The sequence below is a fragment of the Orycteropus afer genome, unplaced genomic scaffold (assembly GCF_000298275.1).
Source record: "Orycteropus afer afer isolate SDZICR_OR568_19922 unplaced genomic scaffold, OryAfe1.0 scaffold00098, whole genome shotgun sequence".
NCBI lineage: Eukaryota > Metazoa > Chordata > Mammalia > Tubulidentata > Orycteropodidae > Orycteropus > Orycteropus afer.
Window position 1 is genome coordinate 6,376,125 of NW_006921685.1, and position 25,802 is coordinate 6,401,926.

General features: G+C 40.3%; 1 protein-coding gene across 1 annotated transcript in view; it reads left to right on the top strand.

Moving 5' to 3' along the window:
* The window catches only part of MOB1B (MOB kinase activator 1B), an 81,030-nt gene that overhangs the window by 13,876 nt on the left and 41,352 nt on the right, over nucleotides 1-25,802 (top strand). The window contains exon 2 of the mRNA XM_042781220.1: nucleotides 21,510-21,676. Coding sequence (XP_042637154.1) covers nucleotides 21,510-21,676 — 167 coding nt within the window. The remainder of the gene's footprint in view (nucleotides 1-21,509; nucleotides 21,677-25,802) is intronic.

Here is a 25,802-nt window from a genome sequence, read left to right on the forward strand (position 1 = left end):
AAAAAAAAAAAAAAATCGATGGATGACTGTGTTGGGTACCCAGGTTCCCGTCTGAGCACACCGACTGTGATGGAGTTCCTGTGGGCCCAGAAGGTAGTTGGGAGTGGGGATGGCCACACCTCCATTCACCAAGCGGGTATAGGGTGTAGTATCAAGAAGAATGTCGTACCTTTTCAGTCTTGCAGGCCCCGAGTGTCCTTGGGGTTGCTGGAAAGTAGAGCGTGTTCTTATGCTCCAGAAATCTGCCAGAGCACTCCCTCTTTAAATATCCAAAATAATCAAGCCACTTTTTAAACCTTCAAAATGGTGGCGTTCTCCGGCCCGGCAAAAGTCCACAGCTCAACCCACCTTTCTCTTCACCTTCTCCGTTTGTTCCCCAGCCACCGTGCACAGTCCATGCAGTCCCTGAGTAGCAGGGTGATTTTTAGGTTAATTCTTAAGTCCTACCACCACAGGACTCTGCGAGAGCACTGTCTCTTTAAATATTCAAAATAGTCAAGCTGCTTTTTAAACCTACAAAATGGCGGCGTCCTCCGGACTGGCAAACGTCCACAGCTCAGCCCACCTTTGTCTTCACTTTCTCCATTTGTTCCCCAGCCACCGTGCACAGTCCGTACAGTCGCTGGCTAGCAGGGTGATTTTTAGTTTGTTAGGTCCTGCCACCAGTCGGGAATCTCCGAGCCCCCTGTGCTGTCAGGGTCACTCAATTCGCTGTCAGATCGCAGCTCCATATGTCTCCTTTTTTTGGTACTTTCACGCAAATTCTTCTGTTAGTTGGGGTTTAGTCCAATTCTGTATCCTTCCCTTCAAGGCTTAGGGGTCCAAGATTATCTTCTGTGTCTGTGTTAATTGGTTTCCCTTTTCTTTGTTGAAGAGGGTCTTTACAATCCTTCTGCCTAGTCCGCGATCTTGCCAGAACTCGTATAATAATTTTAAAGTTTAACTCTCAGAAGACAGTCGTATTTCACTTATTACTAGGTTTTTGAGGGCCTCATGTACTGCCTAGATAAGACCATTAAAATGAAGTTACTTGTAATAATCATTTTATAAATGGGACATTATATTTTCACAATTAAAACATTTGTTTTATATCTTTGTTAGCTCTCCCTGTTTACCATTCCCATAGGCAGTTGGGGAGGTAGTCCCAGTGGAGTCACTTTTGGTGTGTTACTATAGAGATGTTAACTTTCTTGTTAGAAATAATGACTCCTGAGAGGGCCTGGGGCTTGGAGGTTGCTTTTTGCTTGGGTGTGGCTCTGTATTAATGCCAGGGCCTGAGACAGGTGGGCCTGGGGCTCGAGACTGCTTTTTGCTTAGGGGCAGCTCTATTTTTTTTTTTTTTAATTGTAATTTGAGCAAAAGTTTCCAGAGCAAATTCACCCTCCATACAGCAGTTCACATACACTTTGTCTCATGACATTGACTATAATTTACCATAATGCAACAGCTCCCCTCCTACTTCCTCCCCTAGTTACCTCTTCCCTGTGTCCTTCCCTCCACGCACTCCTGCCCCTGAGCTATCTCCCTGTGTATACATAGCCCTTCTATTCTCCCATGATTGTTTTCTCCAAGGAGTGTATCTACCTAGTGTAAATGTTCAGCTCATATGCCTGTCTTTTGTTTGGCTGGAAGCCACAGGAGTGGGTTCAACTCCCAACCTGAATGGCAGCTAGGGGCGATAGTCTCAGTGGTTACATCAGGCTCTATCAGACCAGCAAACCTGGTCTTCCCCCCACCCCCCATCAATGATTTTGAGTTTTGTTCCACATTGTTCTCCAGCTCTATCTAGGATCTCCTACATAGATCCCCCTCTGAGTGGTTGACAGTGGTAGCTGGGGACCATCTAGTTCTTCTGGTCTCATAGTAATATAGACTGAGGATTGAATGGTGTACCAGTCTCTAGGACTAATTGTTTCCATGAATATTTGGTTTTCTTCATTCTTCTTTGCTCTGGACAAGATGAGACCCATCATTGCATCTAGATGGCTGCTTGCAAGCTTTTAAGATCCCAGTCGCTGTTTGCCAAAGTAGGAGGTGCAACAGTGTTTTGTGTAATATGTTATGCCAATTGAGCTTGGTGTCCCCTGTGACTGTGGTCCCAAGCCCACAGATCCAACTACAACCTTGTCCCTTGTGAGCTCTAGTATATAGTTGGGAATTCTTACAGAACATACCAAGACACTGGTAGAAACACTGTCGGGGGCAGCTCTATTTTAAAGCCGGGGCCCAAGGTAGGCGGGATGGGGCTCAGCAGCTGTTTTTCGCTTGTGGACAGCCCTATTTTAAGGCTGTTGCTCGAGGTAGTCAGGTGCAGAGGGGTTAGGAACAACTAAGGGAGACAAATTTGTCTGTCAGTTTGTTGCCCTGTGATGGCTTATGTGCTGCTGTGAGGCTGGAGGCTATACCACCGTAATGTAAAATGCCAGCAGGGTTACCCATGGTGGACAGGTTTCAGCGGAGCTACCGGGTTAGGACACACTCAGAAGAAGGAAGAGGCCATCCACTGCTCAAAGAATTGGCCAGTGAAAACCTTATTAATAGCAGTGAAATACTGTCTGATGTGTTAGTGGAAAACTTTACAAACAGCCCTTAGACATTGTCCAATATAGTGCTGGAACATGAGCTCATCAGGTCAGAAGGCACTCAAAATTTGACTGGGGAATAGCTGACTCCTCACAGTACAGATGACCTTAATGATATGGATAGAGTAAAACTTTTGGGACTTCTTTTGGCTTGATGTGGCACAACTCAAAATGAATAGAAACAGATGCAAACATTCATTAATAATTGGAATGCAGAATGTACAAAGTATGAATCTAGGAAAACTGGAAGTTGTCAAAAATGAAATGGAATGCATAAAGATAGCCTAGGCATTAGTGAGCTGAAGTGGACTGGTTTTGGCCATTTTGACTCAGACAACCGTATGATCTACTGTGCCAGGAATGACAGATTGAAAAGGAATGGTGTGACATTCATCGTCACAAAGACTGTTTCAAGATCTGTCCTAAGGTACAGTGCTGTCGATGATAGGATTTATACAGCAAATACCGAAACAAAGATGAGGAAATTGAAGATTTCTACCAACTGCAGTCTGAAATTGACGGAACATGCAGTTAAGATATGTTGATTATCTTAATACTGGTCACTGGAATGCAAACATTGGAAACAAAGAAGAGTTACCAGTAGCTGGAAAATATGGCCTTGGTGGTAGAAGTAACACTGGAGATTGCATGACAGAATTTTGTAAAACCAATGACTTATTCATTGCAAATAACTTTTGTCAGCAACTTAAGTGACGACTGTACATGTGGACTTCACCAGATGAAATACACAAGAATCAGATTGACTACATCTGTGGCAAGAGGTGATGGAGAAGTTCAATATCTTTAGCCAAAACAAGGCCAGGAACTGATGTGGAACAGACCATCAACTGCTCATATGAACATTCACGTTGAAGTGGAAGACAATTAAAACAAGTCCATGAGAGCCAAAACATGACCTTGATAATATCCCTCTTGAATTTAGAGACCATTTAAAGAACAGATTTGATGCATTGAACACCCAGTGACTAAATACCAGAGGGGAATTGTGGGATGCCATTAAGAACTTCATCCATGAAGAGAGCAAGAGATCATTAAAAAGACAAGAAAGGAGGAAAAGACAAAAATGGATGTCAGAAACTCTGAAACTTGAATGGAGAGTAGCTAAAGCAAATGGAAGAAATGACAACATAAAAGAGCTGAACAGAAGATTTCAAAGAGCAGCTCAAGCAGACAAAGACAGTTACTGTAATGAAATGTGCAAAGACCTGGAGTTAGAAAAGCAAAAGAGAAGAACACGTTCGGCATTTCTCAAACTGAAAGAACTGAGGAAAAAATTTAAGCCTCAAGTTGCAATATTGAAAGATTCTATGGGCAAAATATTGAATGATGCAGGAAGTATCAAATGAAGATGGAGGGAATACACAGAGTCACTGTACCAAAAGAATTGGTTGATGTTCATCCATTTCAGGAGGTGGCATAAGATCAAGAACCAATGGTAGTGAAGGAAGAAGTTGAAGTTGCATTGAAGGAATTGGCAAAGAACAAGTTTTCAGGAATTGGCGAAGAACAAGTTTTCAGGAATTGATGAACACCCACTGAGGTGCTTCAACAAATGAATGCTGCGCTGGAGGCACTCACTTGATTATGACAAAAGATTTGGAATACAGCTACCTGGTCAACTGACTGGAAGAGATCCATATTTGTAACCATACCAAAGAAAGGTGATTCCACAAAATGTGGAAATTATTGAACAATGTCATTAATATCCCATGCAAGTAAAATGTTACTGAAGATAATTCAAAAATGGTTGTAGCAGTATATTGACAGAGAGCTTCCAGAAATGCAAGCTGGATTCAGAAGAGGATGTGGAATGAGGGATATCATTAGTGATGTCAGGTGGATCTTAAGCTGAAAGCAAAGAATACCAGAAAGATGTTTACTTATGTTTTATTATGCAAAAGCATATGGTTGTGTGGATCATAACTGCAAAAAAGGCAAGGAGGCCACATGTTTTGACCTCTTCTAATCCCACAAGAAGAAGACAGAATCACCATCAGCAGCCCCAGGCCTATTCCTGCAAGGCCAGACATGCTGCCTCCCTCTAGCCCTTTCACCAACTGTTCCTTCCAAAGCACCCACCACCTTTCTGCTGGGTTCGATAATTCACTGCAGTGGCCACATAGAACTCACAGATTATGGGGTTTATTAGGGAAGCACCAGGCTACAATTCAAGTTCAGAAAGAACACTCAGTCTCTCTCCCAGCCCACCGTCTCTCAGCCAAATCTCTCACAGTTTCTCCTCCACCAGTGCGTGTCCCTCGGTGTCTTACTCTGCAATTAGTATCTCTTGTGTCTCTTTCTCAGCAGCATGTGTCTCTCAGGAGCACCTGTCTTCCTCAGCCAGAGGTTAGTGAGAGAGAGACTTCTGTCTCTAGGAGGCCTCCTTTTGAGTCCAGCAGAGTGGCCAAACTAGCCAATCATTGCATCAGAACTGAGAGAGAGTGGGAAGCTCCCAGAACATTGTTTTGTGCCACTCCCAAGAGAAATACCCCAGGTGGACAACTTTAGCAATCAGGAGCTCCTCAGTTGCTCATAGCAAATTCCATCTTGGAGTTTACAAAGACTTATGGGTAGAAAAGCCACACTAAGTAATTTACTACACTGCAATAACAAATTGTGGATACCATTAAGAAGAATGGGAATTCCAGAACACTTGATTGTACTCATGAGGAACCTAGACATAGATCAGGAAGCTGTCGTTCAAACAGAAAAAGGGGATACTGCATGGTTCAAAATCAAGAAGGGAGTGCATCAAGGTTGTATTCTTCCACCAAACTTATTCAACTTGTATGCTGAGCAAATAATCCAAGAATCTGGATTATATAAAGAATATGGCATCAGGATTGGAGGAAGACTCATTATCAACCTGTGATACCCAGGTGACACAACTTTGTTTGCTGAAAGTGAGGATAACTTGAAGCACTTACTGATGAAGGTTAAAAACTACAGTCTACACTATGGATTACACCTCAATATAAAGAAAACAAAAATCCTTACAACTGGTCCAATAAACAGCTTCATGGTGGATGGAGAAAAGATTGAAGTTGTCAAGGATTTCATATTACTTGGTTCTACAGTCAACACTAATGGAAGAAGACATTGGTCAAGACATTAGATGTATTACATTTGGCAAATCTGCTGCAAAAGACCTCTTTCAAGTGATGAAGAGCGAGGAAGTCTCCTTGAAGACTAAGGTGCACCTAAGCCAAGCCATGGTATTTTCAATTGCCTCTTATGCATGTGAGAGCTGAACAATGTATAAGGAAGACCGAAGAAGAGTTGATGCTTTTGAGTTGTGATGTTGGAGAAGAATGCTTAGAGTACCATGGTCTGCTAAAAGGACTAACAAATGTCCTGGAAGAACTGCAGCCAGAATGGTCCTTCGAAGTGAGAATGGCCAGACTTCATCTTACCTACTTTGGTCATGTTTTCAGAAGAAACCATTCCCTGGTGAAGGATATCATGCTTAGTAAAGTGGAGGGTCAACGAAGAAGAGGAAGGCCCTCAATGAGATGGATAGACACAGTGGCTGCAATGATGGGCTCAGTTATAGCAAAGATCGTGAGGCTGGCACAGGACCAGGCACTGTTTCGTTCTGCTGTGCATAGGGTTGCTATGAGTCAGAGATGACTCAATGGGACCTAACTACAACAAGAATCCTGAGAGGGTGTTTTGTTCGTCATTTCTTTTCATGAGTATGTATAAACTATATGAGGGCCAAAACTCCTGTATCCTTGTAGTATAGGTTCTCAATAAAATTTTTTGAATATGGCTGCAAAACTGTGGTAATTAGATGCTCCTCTTCTTGATCCCAAATTTATTTTAGTAGTATGCTTATTTATTTAATCATAGTAATTATTGTCATTGTTTTTACCTCCCCCTTTTTTTTTTTTAATAAAATAGAGCTATCAAGTTCTTGAGACATTCTAGCTTAGAGCTGTTGGCAGCTTACAGCATTTCACAAACAAAAACAAAAACAAAAAAAACCCAAACCGCTGTTTCTCTCATATGCCTGTAGAGTAGACTAGAGAAATGTCATCTGTTTCATATTATGGAGAATTCTAAGAAAAGACCACTTTTCTTGGCCAGTTATTTTTTCAAAACTTGGGATTTCTATGAACTTGTTTTTATTTTATTTTTATTAAAAATGGTAAAACTGTTAAGATTAAATAATTTAAGAAGGATCTGTAATTTATATTTTGAATAAGAATGATTGTTGATAATTGAGTTGAACAGTACTCATGACTGTCAAGTTGATTCCTATCCCTAGTGACCCTATAGGACAGATTATAACTGCTCTATAGTCACTTGCCTGCTAACCAGACGGCTGGCGGTTCAAACCCACCAGCCACTCCTCGGAAGGAAGGTTGGGCAATCCTACTTCCGTAGTGATACTGCCTCGGAAACCCAAGGAGGGGTCGCTATGAGTCGGGGCCGACTCGACGGCACATAACAACAACAACATAGGCTTTCTACAGCTGTAAATCTTTACAGAAGCAGACAGCCACATCTTCCTCTTTCAGAGTAGATGCAGGTGGATTCAAACTGCTAACCTTTCATTTAGTAACCAACCACTTTAACCACTGTGCCAAAGCCTTCTTGAGTTGAATAATAAAGGGGTAAAAATTAAAAAAAAAAAGTGATAACAAAGTTGAGACAGTTGGCTTGTGAGATTTAACCTGTGTGTCACTATAGGACTTATCTTTTAGGGTCTTAAAAAGGGAAGAAATGATGCTCTTGAAATTTACAAAAGGTAGATTAAATTGGGAGACTATTTATAAAGTGTGAGTTCTGGTGGGGTAGTGCCTAAGGCATTTAACTGCTAACCAGAAGGCTGGCAGTTCAAACCCACCAGCCACTCCTGGGAAGGAAGATTGGGCAACCTACTTCCGTAGAAATACCACCTCAGAAACCCAAGGAGGGGTCGCTATGCATCGAATTGACTCAATGGCAGTGAGTTTGGTTTTTGAATTATTGAGTGTGTGTGTTTGGTGCCTTCCCTTAGGACTCAATTATTTACTAGATAGACCATTCTGTCTTGCTCTAAATAATGATTTACCGTCAAATATGAGTATAAGAGGATTGTAAGACAAAGCTGAATCTTGATGTTTATTAGGAAAGATAAGGCCTCAGAGTAACGCTGTGAATTATCAATACAACACTTCTTGAAATTCACATTCTAATCAGAAAGCTCTAAATTCTCACATAATTATGATGCTAGGTTGGGAACTATATAAGATAAATTGGCAATCTAATCCTTGTTCTTTAAGACCTAAAAGTGTGTAGTTCCTCTCATACATTGTTAATAGAATTGTGACAGGGTAAAACTTACTTGGAGAAAACAAAAATAGGCAATTCATAAAATTAAAAATGCACGTGTCCTTTAGTACACCAATTTGACTTTAGGAATGTATCCTCCTTATATGCTTATGTGTTTAAAGGCATATGTATAAGTAGAACTACTGCAGATAATTAGTGCAAGAGACTGGAAACAACCTAAATGTTTATCAGTAAGGGACTGATTCAAATGTATTGTGTTATATCTATACCAAGGAAATACCATGTAATCTTTAAAAAGAATAAGGTAGATCTACTTGTACTCTATCCAGTTGTTGTTGCTGCTGTGTGCCGTGGAGTCAGACCTGACTCATAGCGACCCCGCCTTGGATTTCTGAGGCAATATCACTATGGAAGTAGATTACCCCATCTTCCTTCCGGGGAGTGGCTGGTGGGTTTGAACTACGAGCCTTCTGGTTAGCAGTCAAGTGCCTTAGGCACTATGCTCCAGAGCTCCCCTCTATCCAGTAGTCTCCTCGACATAATAAAAAAGTAAAAAAAAAACTATGTAGTGTACTACAGTACATCACCATTGTGTAAAGCAAACAAAAACAGGCACAAGCATTCTTATATGTCTATGGATGTAGACTCTATACTAGACATACCTAATTGCCTCATGTACTACCTAGATAAGACCACTAAAATGAAGAATTACTTGTAATCATCATTTTACAAATGGGACATTACATTTTCACAATTAAAACATTAGTTAAATTTAAAACAGTGATTTCTTTCTTCAGAGGGAGGTGGGGGGAGAGCAGCATACTTTCTTCTTTGTATGTTTTTGAACATTTGCATCATGTCTTAAAATGCTGTGTGAGATTCTTGCATTTGGCCATAAATTGTTACTGTACACACTTGTACTTATTGATGAGGACTTGTGTGTATATGTTTTTGTGTTTATGGTTTTGAACCTAAGGACTGACATAAATCAGTTGGTCTTTTTACCTGGGAATGAGGAGCAGTATCATTAATTTTACCACCCCTTCCAGGATAGGAGGAGCTCTGGTAGTGCAGTGCATAAGGCATTTGACTGCTAACCAGAAGATGGTGGTTCAAACACACCAGCCACTCCTCGGAAGGAACGTTGGGCAATCTACTTCCGTAGTGATACTGCCTCGGAAACCCAAAGAGGGGTCTTTATGAGTCAGATCCGACTTGATGACAGTGAGTTTTTTTTTTTTCCAGGATAGGGTAGATACCTGTAGGAGAAGTTTCAGGTGATAGCTGAAGAAAAAGCTGAATACAGTTTTTCATAAAGAGTATCGAGGGTTAGGGTATTCTATCTGAATGAAGCAGAAGGGTCAGGTGCAAAGGATGGCATGTTTGAAGGTATGAATGTCCATGAAATGGTGAACAGAGAGAGTGGTGGTCAGGGAAAATGGTTTTATAAACATTATCTCATCTCTGAATAATACCATTAGTTACAAGTTATTTTCCAGACTTGTAAAAACAAAATAAAATAGTTGAAGGCTGTTTATAATTTGTGGTTTCTTAAGTAACACGAGAAGAAAATAAGAAAATGAGAAATAGGCCTTGTTTTCTTGATTTCTAGTCTAGCTTCTGAAAGTGTTCTGAGATCACCTGAAACTGGAGGTGGGATTAGGGAATGAGCAGAAAATAAAAATTAAAAAAAATTCTTTTCAAGTTTATGTGTAAAAGTATTTAATTTGAAAGTATAGTTCTGTTTCTCCTTATCCAGTCTCAGTAATGAATCCAGACTTGGGTAGTGCATTACCTTTTCTTTCTTTACTTTGAGTCATTCTGGTTCAGGAAAAAAGCTAACATTTGTACAACAAATATTTTAAAAGCTTTTTCACACATAGTTCCTCATCTTGCAATTGTTTTATGATTTTTATTAGGCTTTGATTGTTGAAGAAAAATAGGCTCTGGAAAGTTAGGTAGTTTGCTCAAGATAACATAGCCAGCTGGTTAGTGTTAAAGCTGGCCTTCACAAAATCCTTTTTCCTACCCACCACTGAAGTGTAAGGCCTTATGAGGTGAATTTACTTAGCTCGTCTGAAGACCAACTGTGGGAGAGGCACTGGGCAGGAAAACTTTCGGAGGATCGAAAGTTCAGGGCAGAGTGATTCAATTAATAGATGGTTTGGGGGATTATGTAGCAGGTGAGGCCCAGACTCCCCTGAGTGCAGCCACCAAAAAAACAGACCACGTGCCATTGAGTCAGTTTCAATTCATGGTGACCCCATGCATGTCAGACAGTAGAATCGTGCTCAATAGGGTTTTCAAAGGGTGATTTTTCAGATGTGAGTCACTAGTCTTTCTGTTAGTAGCTGAGTACATTAACCATTTGCACTACCCAACTACTACCTTTGCAGTTCTCATACACTCTGCCAGCCCTTTTCAGAGCTACTGGTCATATTCTTAGTTGCTGAATTGACATGAGCAGTAGACTAATTAGGAGCCCTGGTGTCGTAGTGCCGAAGGCATTTGACTGCTAACCAGAAGACTGGAGGTTCAAACCCACCAGTCACTCCTGGGAAGGAAGATTGGGCAATCTACTTCTGTAGAGATAATGCCTCGGAAAGCCAAGGAAGGGTCGTTATGAGTTGGCTCCGACTTGACGGCAGTGTTTTTTTTTTTTTTTAGTAGACTAATTAAAGCGGGTGAATTTAACTTATATCCTGCCTGGAGATAAGCACCACATTTAGTCAGAAACTAAAACAAAATACCAAACTCATTGCTGAGTCGAATGAGACTCATAGCGACCCCTCCTTGGATTTTTGAGCCATTATCTCTACAGAAGTAGATTGCCTATTCTTCCTTCCAAGGAGTGGCTGGTGGATTTGAACCACCAGCCTTCTGGTTAGCAGTCAAATGCCTTAGGTACTATACCATCATAAAACAAAAAAACCCAAACACACTGCTGTCGTCGAGTCAGATCCGACTCATAGCGACCCCTCCTTGGGTTTCTGAGGTGGTATCACTTTGGAAGTAGATTGCCCAACCGTCCGAGGAGTGGCTGGTGGGTTTGAACCGCCAGCCTTCTGGTTAGCAGTCTAATGCCTTAGGCACTATGCCACCAGAGCTCCATCATAGGAGAACTAAATAAATAATACATAAATTAGTTTAAAAAAAAAGAAAAAGAAAAATCATTTTGTAAAAAAGGTTCATGAAGTATGTTCTCTGACGCTAAAGTTTGATATCAAAGGGTTAAGAAAAAGCAAAAAATAAAATAAGTCTTAAGGTCAGTAGGCATAATCATCTTTTCTAAGTGTTTATGTATTAGAGATCCTAAGAGAATTTGGTAGCATAGTGGCTAAAGCACTTGACTGCTAACCAGAAGGCTGGCGGTTCAAACCCACCAGCCACTCCTCGGAAGGAAGGTTGGGCAATCCTCTTCTGTAGTGATACTGCCTCGGAAACCCAAGGAGGGGTCACTATGAGTCGGGGCCGACTCGACGGCACATAACACACAACAACAAGAGAATTTGGAGGCTGGCGGCTCAAACCCACCAGCCACTCCTCGGAAGGAAGATGGGGCAGTCTACTTCCGTAGTGATACTGCTTAGGCAACTCAAGGAGGGGTTGCTATGAGTCGGGTCCAACCTGGCACATAGTAACAACAACAACAAGAGAATTTGGTGTTTCATACATTACCTGATTAAACTGAAAAAAAGTTTCCCACACTAGGGTGGGTTCAGAGCCTAATGTGTGTCTAATATTTGACTTTTGGATTTACTCTGAGTGTACTCTAAAGCCATTTGGTTGGTTTTAAGCAGAGGAATAACATGATCTGATTTGTATTTTAAAAATGATCCCTCTGACTGTTGAGTAGAGATATCTTACAGTGGGGAGGTGGGATAGAGCATTAGTTCACTCTAACTAAGTACCCAAGAAAACCAGGCTCAAACCCACTGCCATCAAGTTGTTGATGCTGACTGATAGCAATCTTATAGGACAGAGTAGAACTGCCCCCTAGGGTTTCCAAGGCTGTAAATCTTTACAGAAGTATACTGCCTACTCTTTCTCCTACAGGTACACTGGTGGATTCTACCACTTATCTTTTGGTTAGTAGCAAATGCTTTAACCACTGTGCTATCAGAGTTCTTAGCACCCAAGAAGAGAAACCTGTATTTAAAGAACAATAGTATATTAGAGTGAAAATGGCTGTCATTTGAAATGGATATTTGATCTACTGGTAGGTACCTGGGAGCTTTGGTGGCGTAGTGCCTAAGGCATTTGACTGCTAACCAGAAGGCTAGGGGTTCAAACCCACCAGCCGCTCCTCTGAAGGAAGATTGGGCAATCTGCTTCCGTAGTGATACTACCTCAGAAACCCAAGGAGGGGTCACTATGAGTTGGATCCAACTTCTATGGCAGTAAGTTTGTTTTTTTGGTAGATACCTAAGGAGCTCTGGTGGTGCAGTGGTTAAGCACTGGGCAGTTCAAACCCAGCAGCTACTCTACAGGAGAAAGATGTGGCAGTTTGCTTTGGTAAAGATTTACAACCAAGGAAACTGCATGAGGCAATTCTACTCTGTCCTGTAGGGTTGCTATGACTTGTTTAATTGACCTGGTGGCAACAGGTGTGTTTTTTTCCCCCCAGTGGTTAGACATGTAGTTTATCTCAGGATCCTTATTTTATGTTTCTTTTTTAAACTCATGGTAAAGTATAAAACCAAACCCATTGCCATCAAGTCAATGAAAAAAAATTTGCTATTTTAACCTCAAAAAAAAAGTTTACTCTTGGTGAAAAATATGCACAGCAATACCCTCTCTCATTCCAGTTTCTAGACATAATGATCAGTGATACTGATTAAGTTCTTCATATTGGGTCAACATTTTCCTTATTTCTGTTCTAATTGTTTCCTTTCCATTTACTTAGACTGCCTACTCCCCAGCCTTGTCATCTATGCTTTAAAATAGCGGTTGAGGGTTAGATTTTATATAATTTTTTTCTGTAAGTAAGGTAATAACTAAAGGGTAACATTTTTCACTTTTTGGGCTAAACTGTTACTTTAAAAGTGACTTCAGGGTGAGGACCAGGTTTGCTGGTCCAATAGAGCCTGGTGGAACCACTGAGACTATGGCCCCTAGCTGCCCTTCAGGTCTGGAATTGAACCCACACCTGTGGTTGCCAGCCAAACAATGTACAGGCATGTGAGTTAAACATTTACCTCAAGTAGACACACGACCTAGAGAGAACAATCATGGGAGAAGGAAGGGCTGCTTATGCACAGGGAGACAGCTCAGGGGGCAGGAGAGTATGGAGGGATGGACACTGGGAAGAGGTAACTATGGGGAGGAAGTGGGAGGGGAGCTGTTGCATTGTGGTAAACTGTGGTCAATGACATGAGACAAAGTATATGTGAACTGCTGTATGGAAAGTGAATTTGCTTTGTAAATCTTCACCCAAATAAAAATAAATAAATAAATAAATAAATAAATAAATAAATTACACACACACAAAAAAGTGACTTCAGAGGATTATTTCTTCAAGATTTGAAGAGCATCATAGGGGCTTAGTCTCGGTGACTCCTCCAGACTTAATAGGTCCAGCAAGTCTGGATTCTTTAAGAATTTGAAGTTCTCTTCCATATTTTTCTCCCTTTTCATCAGAATTTCTCTACTATTCTCCTGATCAGATTGGCACTATCTAGTTGTTCTGGACTCAAGGTGGAGGAGGCAGTGGTTAATGTAGAATATTAGTCCTGTAGTCCAGTGCCTCCTCTGATTCTTGGGTTTCCTTCCTTTTCTTTTATTCCAGATAACAAAGATCATTAGTTGTATCTTAGATGGCCACTTATAAGCTATTAAGACCCTAGACACTACTCCACCCTACTGGGAGGTAGAACATAAATTTTAAGAATTATATTAAGCCCAATGACTGGATTGTCCCACAAGACTGTGGCCTAAACCCCCTAATCCAAAAGAACTAATCCAATGAGGTAAATGGTTATGTCTAATTAGTATGAACATCTGTTTGTTTTTTCATTATTGTTATTGTTGTAAAACGTTTTAACCATTTTTAAGTGTACAATTCAGTCCCATTAAGTACATTCACAATGTGTTGTGTTCATCACCACTGTCTATTTCTAAAACTTTTTCATTATCCCCAAAAGAAATTCTGTACCATTCACCTGTCTCTGCAACTGTTTTGGTTACCTAGTGCCACTCGGACTGGAAGATACCACCAGTGGGTGGCTTTATTTTAATTTAATTTTTTTTTTGCAGTGTTTCCTCCCCTCCTCATGGTAACCAACAAATTTCCTTCCATATATAAACCTTTTCTTGACTTTTTACCATGGTAAACTAATACATGATTTGTCCTTCTGTAATTGACTTATTTCACTCAGCATAATGTCCTTCAAGTTCATCCACATTATTTGCTGTTTCCAGATTCTACATTATTCTTTAGTGTTCCATAATATTCCATTGTGTGTATGTACCATAGTTTAGTTATCCATTCTTCTGTTAATGGACATTTAGGTTGTTTCCATATTTTTTGCTATTGTAAATACTGCTGTGATGAACATGGGTGTGCATATATCTGTTCTTGACCTGGTTCTCACTTCCTTAGGATCCTAGTAATGGAATTGCTGAATCAAATGGTATTTCTAATTCCAACTTTTTAAGGAATCACCGTACTGATTTCCAGAGTGATTGTATCATTTTACAGTCCTACCAGTAGTGTATCAGAATCCCAATTTCTCCCATCCTTGTCAGCATTTGCTGTTTTCTGTCTTGTTGAACTATTAGTGCAAGATGGTATCTCATTGTTTTGATTTCTATATCTATAATAGCTAATGTTTTGATTTGTAGCTCTCTAATAGCTAATGATAGTGAACATTTCTACGTGTGTTTGTTGGCCACCTAAATGTCCTCTTTGGTGAAGTGTCTGTTCATGTCTTCAGCCCACAAATGAGTGGCTTTAACAAACAGGAATTTCTCTTACAGTTTTGGAGGCTACAAGTTGGAGTTCAAAGTGCCAGGCTCTAGGGGCCGAGTGAAAGCCCCTTGGCCTTGGACTTCAGCTCTGTCTCTTGTTCCTGGCCCACTGGAGCTAGAAGTGTCTCTTCACTCAGGCTGCTACTGGCTGCTGAGTCTAACAAGACCAAGGTCGACAAATAAAATGGCACACTCCTAATATTACCAATCCACATGGATGGCCATTGATTCAAGTCCATTAGGAGTCCCAGGATCAGTAGAGCATGGCAGGCTGCTGAGTGAAGACTCGGCTGAATGAAGACTCGGCTACATTCAGATTCCAAGCATGCCAAAAAGCTGGAGACTTTCCTCAAAACTGCTTCTTATATACTGGAAGCAGACCACACCGCTAAAGCAGTTACTCAGCTGCTCCAGTAGATTCACCATGGAATTGATTGCTAGTCTCATCATGGGAAATAACTACATCCAGCTGCCCAGCCACTCAACCAGGCCCAGCCAAGTTGACATACAACCTTAACTACCACACAGCCAACCACCAGTTGCTGTCAATTTGATAATGACACATGATGACCCCAAGTATTGCAGAGTACGACTGTGCTCCATAGTTCTCAGGCTGTTGCCTTTTGGAAGCATATTGGCAGGCCTTTCTTTTGAGGCATCTTTGACTAGGTTTGAGCTGCTAACCTTTGGGTAGGTAGCCTAGCAATTAACCTTTTTTGCCACCCAGAGACACCTCTCCCCTCAGCTCCTGGTAACTTCTGATCTTTCTGAATTTGCCTACTTTAGCTATTTCAGGCCCCACCCCAATTGGCAGGAAGTAGGGGAAAAGCCAGGAGCTCTGGTAGCATAGTGCCTAAGGCACTTGACTGCTAACCAGAAGGCTGGTGGTTCAAACCCACCAGCCACTCTTCGGAAGGAAGATGGGGCAATCTACTTCCATAGTGACTGGAAACCCAAGGAGGGGTCGCTATGAGTTGGGGCTGACTCAGCGGCACATAACAACAACAACAACAGGGGGAAAGCTGGGGGAGAAACAGAGCTTCAGGATCCAGGTACGGGGAGGGCAGAGAAGTTTTGAACAGCTAAGGGAGACAGACTTTTCTGTCAGTTTGTCCTCCTGGGTGGCTTGCATGTTGCTGGGACGCTTGAGGTTCTGCCACCTGTGTTTCAAACGCCAGCAGGGTTGCACATGGTGCACAGGTTTCAATGCAGCTTACAGACTGTGACAGACTAGGAGGAAGGAAGAGGCCATCCACTTCTCAAAGAATTGGCCAGGGAAGACCTTATGAATAGCAGAGGAACACGGTCTGATACATCACTAGGCAACTTTATGAATAGCCTGGAAACATTGTCTGATACAGTGCAGGAAGACAAGCCCCTTAGGTCGGAAGGAACTCAAAATATGACTGGGAAAGAGCTGCCTCCTCAGAGTAGAACCGGTCTTAATGATATGAATAAAGTAAAGCTCTTGGGACCTCCATTTGCTGACGTGGCATGACTCAAATTGAGGAGAAATAGCTGCAAACATCCATTAATAATCAGAACATGGAACGTATGAAGTATGAATCTAGGAAAATTGGAAGTTGTCAAAAATAAAATGAAACACATAAAGATTGATATCCTACTAGGCATTAGTGAGCTGAAATGGACCAGTTTTAGCCATTTTGAATCAGACGACCATATGATCTACTATGCTGGGAATGACAATTTGAAGAGGAATGGCATGGTATTCATCATTACAAAGGATGTTTCAAGATCTGTCCTAAGTACAATGCTGTCACTGATAGGATAATATCCATACACCTACAAGGAAGACCTGTTATTACTACTGTTATTCAAATTTATGCACCAACCACCAAAGCCAAAGATGAAGAAATTGAAGAAGTCTGAAATTGACCAAACGTGCGGTCAAGATGTGTTCCTTATCACTGGTGACTGGAATGCAAAAGTTGGAAACAAAGAAGAATCACTGGTAGATGGAAAATTTGGCCTTGATGACAGAAATAACACTGGAGATTGCATGATAGAATTTTGCAAGACCAACAACTTATTCATTGCAAATACCTTTTTTCAACAACACAAATGGTGGCTAATACACATGGACTTCGCCAGATGTAGTACACAGGAATCAGATTGACTACATCTGTGGATAAGCTCAATACCTTCAGCCAAAACAAGGCCAGGAGCTGATTGTGCAACAGACCATCAACTACTCATATGCAAGTTCAACTTGAAGTTGAAGACAACTAAAACAAGTCCATGAGAGCCAAAATATGACCCTGACTAAATCCCTGAATTTAGTGACCATCTAAAGAATAGATTGATGCATTGAACACCAGTGACCGAGAACCTGAAGAATTATGGGATGATACCAAGAACATCATCTATAAAGAAAGCAAGAGGTCATTAAAAAGTTGAGAAAGGAAGAAAAGACCAAAATGGATGCCAGAAGAGACTCTGAAACTTGCCCTTGAGTGGAGAGTAGCTAAAGCAGATGGAAAAAATGACAAGATAAAAGAACTGAGCAGAAGATATCAAAGAGCAGCTCAAGCAGACAAAGCCGATTATCATAATGAAATGTGCAAAGATAGGGAGTTAGAAAACCAAAAGGGAAGAACATGCTATGTATTTCTCAAGCTGAAAGAATTAAGGAAAAAAATTTACGCCTTGATTTGCAATATTGAAAGATTCTTTGGGCAAAATATTGAATGATGCAGTAAGCATCAAAAGAAGATGGAAGGAATACACAGAGTCACTGTACAAAAAAGACTTGGTTGATCTTCGTCTGTTTCAGGAGGTGGCATATGATCAAGAACCAGTGGTTTTGAAGGAAGAAGTCAAAGGTGCACTGAAGGAAGTGGCGAAGAACAGGGCTCCAGGAATTGACAGAATACCCATTGAGATGTTTCAACAAACAGATGCCGCCCTTGAGGTACTCACTCAGCTATGCAAAGAGATTTGGAAGGCAGCTACCTGGCTAGCTGACTGGAAGAGATCCATATTTATACCCATTCAAAAGAAAGGTGATCCCAAAGAATGTGGAAATTGTTGGACGGTATCATTGATATCGCATGCAAATAAAATGTTATTGAAGATAATTAAAAAAACGGTTGCAGCAGTATATTGACAGAGGACTTCCAGAAATGCAGGCTGGATTCAGAAGAGGCCGTGGAATGAAGGATATCATTGCTGATGTCAGATGGATCTTGACTCAAAGCAAAGAACACCAGAAAGATGTTTACTCATGTTTTATTGTCTATGCAAAAGCATTTGATTGTGTGGATTGTAACAAATTATGGTAACATTGAGAAGAATGGGAATTCCAGAACACTTAGTTGTACTCATGAAGAACCTGTATATAGACAAGGAGGCTGTCATTCAAACAGAACACGGGGACACTGCATGTTGTAAAATAAAAAAGGAAGTGTGTCAGGGTTGTGTCCTTTCACCATACTTATTCAGTCTGTATGCTGAAAGATAATCTGAGAAGCTGGATTATATGAAGAAAAACATGGCTTCAGGATTGGAGGAAGAATCATTAACAACCTGCGATATGCTGAGGACACAATTTTGCTTGCTTAAAGTGAGGATTAGCGTCTAAGGCACTTGACTGCTAACCAGAAGGCTGGCTGTTCAAACCCACCAGCCACTCCTTGGAAGGAAGATGGGGCAATCTCCTTCCGTAGTGATACTGCCTTGGAAACCCAAGGAGGCCTCGCTATGAGTCAGGTCCAACTCGACGACACATAACAACAACAACAAAGTGAGGATGATTTGAAGCACTTACTGATGAAGATAGAAGAATACAGTCTGCAGTATGGATTACATGTCAATATAAAGAAAACAAAAATCCTCACAACTGGACCTATAAGCAGCATCACGATAAATGGAAAAAAGATTGAGGTTGTCAAAGACTTCACGTTGCTTGGTTCTACAATTGATGCCAGTGGTGGTAGCAGTCAGGACATCAGATGACATATAGCACTCGGCAAATTGGCTGCAAAGGATCTCTTTCAAGTGCTGAAGAACAAAGATGTCTCCTTGAGGAGGACTAAGGTGCAACTGACCCAAGCCATGGTATTTTCAGTTGCCTCATATGCATTTGAGAGCTGGACAATGAATAAGGAAGACTGAAGAAAAGTTGATGCTTTTGAGTTGTGGTGCTGGAGAAGAATGCTGAAAGTGCCATGGACTGCTAAAAGATTTAACAGATTTGTGGTGGAGGAAGTACAGCCAGAATGGTCCTTGGAAGCAGGAATGACCAGACTTCATCTCACCTACTTTGGTCATGTTGTCTGAAGGGACCATTCCCTGGAAAAGGATGTCATGTTTGGTAAGGTGGAGGGTTGATGAAGGAGGAGAAAGCCCTCAGTGAGATGGTTTGACACATTGGCTGCGGCGATGGGCTCAACTATAGCAGGGATCTTGGAGCTAGCATGGGACCAGGCAGTGTTTCGTTCTGCTGTGCATAGGGTCGCTATGAGTCAGAGACAACTCGACAACACCTAACAGCAGCAGCAAGATACTTCACACATGTAAAATCGTACACCATTTGCCCTTTTGTGTTTGGCTTATTTCACTTACCATAATGTTTTCAAGGTTCATCTATGTGGTAGCATGTATCGTAACAATTATTTTTTTATGGTTGAATAATACTGCATTGTTTGTATATACCATGCTTTGTTTATCTGTTCATCTGTTGATGAACATTTGGGTTATTTCTACCATTATTTGTTTAAATCAATGTTTGTCTCTACCTGTCTAGCAATGCCCCTTTGTAACCAACAAACGAAATTCCCTTCCATATATAAACCTTTCCTTGACTTTTTATAATAGTGAACTAATAAAATATTTGTCCTTCTGTGATTGACTTATTCCACTCAGCATAATGTCCTCCAAATTCATCCACGTTATGCCGTGTTTTGTGGATTCTTCATTATTCTTTAGTGTTGCATAGTATTCCACTGTGTTTTTGTACCATAGTTTAGTTATCCATTCTTCTGTTGATGGACACTTAGGTTGTTTCCATCTCTTTGCTATTATGAATAGTGCTGCAATGAGTATGGATGTTCGTATATCTGTTCTTGCCCTGGCTTTCACTTCTTTAGTGTATATATCAGAAAAAAAAAACACATAACACAATTATAGCAGCAAATTCATACTTGTCAGTAACTACACTGAAAGCCAATGGATTAAATGCACCACTCAAGAGACGGAGAGTTGCAGACTGGATAAGAAAACATAACCTATGAATATTCTGTCTGCAGAAGCACACCTTAGAGACAAAGACAAAAATGGACTAAAAATCAAAGGTTGGAAAAGATATATCAAGCATATGGCAACCGAAAAAAGAGCAGATGTAGCAATATTAATTTCTGATAAAATTAAGGCAAAAAATACCATAAGAGACAAGGAGGGACATTATATAATAATTAAAGGATCGAATGAACAAGAGGACATAACCATAATAATATCTATACACCCAATGAAAGAGCCCCAAAATACATAAATCAGACTTTAACAGAATTGAAAAAACAAATAGATGACCTTTTTGGAAATACACTGTCATATTCATATATTCATATATCTGAATGTGTTTGATAATAAAAATTTAGTGACATTACAGTTTATGGAGAATTCTCATTCATCTAAGAAAAAAGAAACCAAACTCACTGCTGTTGAGTCGATCTCAACTCATAGCGACCCCTCCTTGGGTTTCTGAGGCTGTGTCTTATGGAAGTAGATTGCCCAACCTTCCTTCCGAGGAGTAGCTGGTGGGTTTGAACTGCTAGCCTTCTCGTTAGCAGTTAGATGCCTTAGGCACTATGCCACCAGAGCTCCCATTTACCTAGCCTCTTCTAATTTTTCATTTCCCACTTGTTCCTTTTCATATGAAGAAAAGAAAGGGCGTATTGGAAAGAGTGACAAAGATAATAATACAATAATACAGTTTGACTAGAACATGCCAGCACAACAGAAGAATTATCTCTTAAAAACTCTTAAAAAACCATTTTAAAGACTTGTTTCATTGATCCATTAAAATGTTTGTGTGTGTGTGGTTAAAATATGTAAAAACACTCAGAAATTTGGGCAAACCAACCATAATAATGACTAGCTACTTACCTGCTTAATGAGAATTCAGGATTAAGTTTCATGGTGCTTCCTGTGATTGTGTGGAAGAACATGTAACTTATTTCTTGCTCTAGGATTTATGTATGTTTTTTTTGTATCTTTATGCTTCCTATAGGAAAGTAGCAAATTTACTTGTATGAAAGACTTTGGTGTGCAAATGAAAGAAAATAACTAAAAATCAACCTGGAAATACTCATTTTTGTAGATTAGTCTGTTATAATGTGAAACTGAATTAGTTTACAAACTGCTAGAAATTATTTTTTCTCTTTGAAGTTATAGCAGAGAATTTAGAGAAGGTTTTGTAGATGTTTTAGGTACTGAACACCATAGCTACTACAATTGTATTGCTGGGATATAAAGTTACAGTTTAGGTCTAATACTGATGGGGGTGGGAAGTATATTTGCTGTTTATATGGGACATTTAGCAACACCTCTGTTTTATTTTATTCAGTAAGATAATATAGTAGACTCAGTTAAAGGTCATACCTCACATATTGAAATGCTTTTTTTCTTTTCTATTCATAGTGGTAGTCGCTCTTCTAAAACTTTTAAACCAAAGAAGAACATTCCAGAGGGTTCTCACCAATATGAGCTTTTAAAGCATGCAGAAGCTACACTTGGCAGTGGCAACCTCCGAATGGCTGTCATGCTTCCTGAGGGGGAAGATCTAAATGAGTGGGTTGCAGTGAACAGTAAGTGGCCTTTTTATTTCTCAGTAGACTCTGAATTAGGTCAAGAGCCTCATTGTAGGTGAATATTGAGGTGCCATGTATTTAAGGATCTAGTCAGCAACTAATATCATAATATGTTGTTGTTGTTGTAATGTGCTGTTGAGTTGGCCCCGACTCATAGCGACCCCTCCTTGGGTTTCTGAGGTGGTAATCACTATGGAAGTAGATTGCCCAAGCTTCCTTCCGAGGAGTGGCTGGTGGGTTTGAACCGCTAGCCTTCTGGTTAGTAGTCAGGTGCCTTAGGCACTATGCTACAGAGCTCCCCATAGCATAATATAATGATGTCTTAATCCAATTTTAGCGACTGTGTTATTTTATAAGGAGCTTTGGTGGTGTAATTGTTAAGGCATTGGCTGCTAACCAAAAAGTCAGTGGTTTGAACCCACCAGCTGCTCTGTGGAAGAAAGATGAGGCAATCTGTTTCCCTACAGATTTATAGCATTGGAAACCCACTGGGGGTTGCTATGAGTAAGAATCACCTCCATGGCAGTTACTTTGGTTTTTGGATGTTGTTTTGTATGTGAATACAGAGTTTTATGAAATTCTTTTCTCCTGTTATAATATATAAAAGCATAGATTTATTATCTTTAGTAGAAATAGTAATAATAACTAATATTTTTCAAACATTAAAATGTGTCTGTCACTCTGCTATCCTTTCTACAGGCATTATTTTATTTTCTCTTTATAATTTCATGATGTGTAGGTACTTTTATTATCTGTAATTTTGTAGATAAGGAGACTGAGAGATTAGGAACTAGGTCTTATAGCTATTAAATGGCACAGCCTGCACTCAGTTACAGAACTATAGGATTTCAGAGTCTATACTTTTAATCTCTATGCCAAATTGCCTCTCTCAGAAGCATACTCAGTTATTTGTCTAAAATATACTTTTTAAAAATTAAAAAAAATAATTCAGTCATGAGCATATAAAATGAACAAAATATGTTTATAGGCATTCTTCAGTACTATGTGAATATTCTTTTTATTTTGCTTTTCTATATAATGTGTAAGTAAATATTTTCTTGGAAATTGAGCCAGGAAAAGTTGGGAAATAAAAATGGTAGCTTTAATATTTAGGGTTTTCAGGCATTAATGAAACAATTGATAGAATTTTATAATTGATGGAAATTTATATGACTCTAGCAAAAAAGCAAATTTAATTAGAAGCATACATTAAATGCTAAGGCTTTGATTAAGGGTAAGTGAAACAATATTTTTCTTGTAATATTTGATGATATCTTATTATAATTTTGAAATATGCCATGGGGTTTGTAAATTAATCTGCTGCCTGCTGATAAATTTTAGGAACTAGGAGGATTTTATTGAGATGTCTTAAAACCTTGTGACAGCATTTGTTACGGGGCAGTGTTGTCTGTGATGTAGAAATTTTCTTAGATGAAGAGAGTTTATTTCCTAAAGAAATAAAGTGATTTGTTTACTTATTGATGAGACCCATCTTACTTTTAAGGTGGCTTTGTAGCACCTCAAAGACAGTGTTTAAAATATTGTATGTGAAGATTTTTTGTTTTGTTTTTCTTTATGTTGTTTCTTTTAAAACTACTTCTTTGAACTAGATAATTTAAAACACCTAAGGAAGACTGCATAGAGCTTTTGTACCATGTGAGCTTCTGACTTTAAAATAAAAGGAGGTTATCATCTTGTGTCTGTATTCCCTCTCTGTCTCGGTTGCCAGAACTCAGTGTATATAGTACTGAAACTCCTAGAATTTTGGGAACTTGCAACAAGTTTGCAGGCACTCCACAATTCTATTATAACTAGATAAAAATTACTTTGGATTGAAGCATTAGTGTTTAGAACATCCTTAGGACATATGATTCTGCATTGTATTACTGTGTTATACTCTCAATTTTCTTTCTTTATGGCAGTCTTCCCAAATGACGCTTGATGAAGTGAAAGTAGGATTTTAAATTGAACAGATATTCAATTGGCAGTGATTAAGTAAACATGAAATAAACATTTTGGGTACATAAAGGAGTGAAAGGAATTTGTTGGTAAGATTGGCATCTTCATGGCCTTTTGACTTAAGTACACTTGCCAGATGAAGATAAATGGTAGAAGATGGGAAATCTTTCATAAATTCAACAACTGTTTTCATAACCAGAAACCAGATCCTGGTTTTGAGAATTATATTTAAAGAAGACAGAAGCTTTAGGGTTTTGGAAAAAGCAGGATAGATGACTTTCACAGAATCCAGAGGCCTTATATAGTTTTGGAGAAGAAAACAAAACATTTGCTAAATGCCCACTTTATAGTAGACACTTTTTTTAAGCACAAGTGGTAGTTAAGGTTGTTGTCAGCTTGGATGGGCCTGGTTGAGTGGCTGGGCAGCTGGATGTAGTTATTCCCCATGGTGAGATTGGCAATCTGTTCCATGGTGGAATCTCCTGGAGAAGCCGAGTAGCTGCATTAGAGATACGGTCTGTTTCTAGTATATAAGCAGCAGCTTTGAGGAAGGTCTCCAGCTGATGGCACGCTTGAACCCTGCATATAGCCAAGTGGTTGTTCAGCAGCCTGCCATGTTGCCCTGCCAATTTTGGGGTTTTTAATGGATTTGAATTAGTGGTCTGGCATGTTGTTCGGTAATATTGGGACTTTGCCTTTTCACTTGTCTACCTTGAGTTTGTCAGCCTCAGCAGCCAGCAGCTGCCTGAGTGAAGAAAAGCCTCTAGGTTAAGTAGGCCGGGAGCAAGCAGCAGAGCTGAAGCCCAAGGTCAAGGGGCTTTTACCCAGCCTCTAGAGCCTGGCACTTTGAACTCGAACTTCTAGCCTCTAAAACTGTTAAGAGAATAAACTACTGTTTGTTGAAGCTATCCTGTTTGTGGTATATTTCTGTCAGAGCATCACCAGGCAACCAGAACATCGCAGCATGATAAATCCAGTCTTTATTATTATTATTATTTATTGTGATTTGCTCTGGTAGCATAGTGCCTAAGGCACTTGACTGCTAACCAGAAGGCTGGCGGTTCAAACCCACTAGCCACTCCTCGGAAGGAAGGTTGGGCATTCCTACCTCCGTAGTGATACTGCCTTGGAAACCCAAGGAGGGGTCGCTATGAGTCAGGGCCGACTCGATGGCAAATAACAACAACAACAACATTGTGATTTGGGTGAAAATTTACAGAGCAAATTGACTTTCCATACAACAGCTCACATACACTTTGTCTCATGACATTGACCACAATTTACCACAATGCAACAGCTCCCCTCTCACTTCCTCCCAATAGTTACCTCTTCCCTGTGTCCATCCCTCCATGCACTCCTGCCCCCTGAGCTGTCTTCCTGTGCATAAGCAGCCCTTCTTTCTCCCATGATTCTTCTCTCCAAGAAGTGTATCTACCTCAGGTAAATGTTCAACTCATATGCCTGTATTTTGTTTGGCTGGAAGCCACAGGTGTGGGTTCAATTCCAGACCTGAAGGGCAGCTAGGGGCCATAGTCTCAGTGGTTCCACCAGGCTCTATCAGACCAGCAAACCTGGTACCCCCACTTTCTCTTTCTCCAAATGAATTTGAGTTTTGTTCCACATTATTTTCCCTTTCTATCCAGGATCTCCTACATTGATCCCCTTCGAAGTGGTTGACAGTGGTAGCCGGGCACCATCTAGTTCTTCTGGTCTCATAGTTGTGTAGGCTGCAGATCAGATGGTGTACCAGTCGCCGGGACTAATTGTTTCCATGAATTTTGGGTTTTCTTCATTCATTCTTCTTTGTTCTGGATGAGGAGAGACCCATCGTTGCATCTAGATGGCAGCTTGCAAGCTTTTAAGATCCCAGTTGCTACTCGCCAAAGTAGGAGGTAGAACATTGTTTTGTGTGGTTTATTATGCCAGTTGAGCTTGATGTCCCCTGTGACTATGGTCCCAAGCCCACAGATTCAACTACTTGGTCCCTCTGGGTAGCTGGCTGTGACCAAGAAGTGACTACAACCTTGCCCCTTGTCAGCTCTGCTGTACACCTGGGAATTCAGATCATACACATAAACTTATAGGCCCATTGTCTGCCAACCCTATATATGATCTTGGATACACTCTCCATTTAGACATACCTAATTGTTTAGCTTGTTCACCT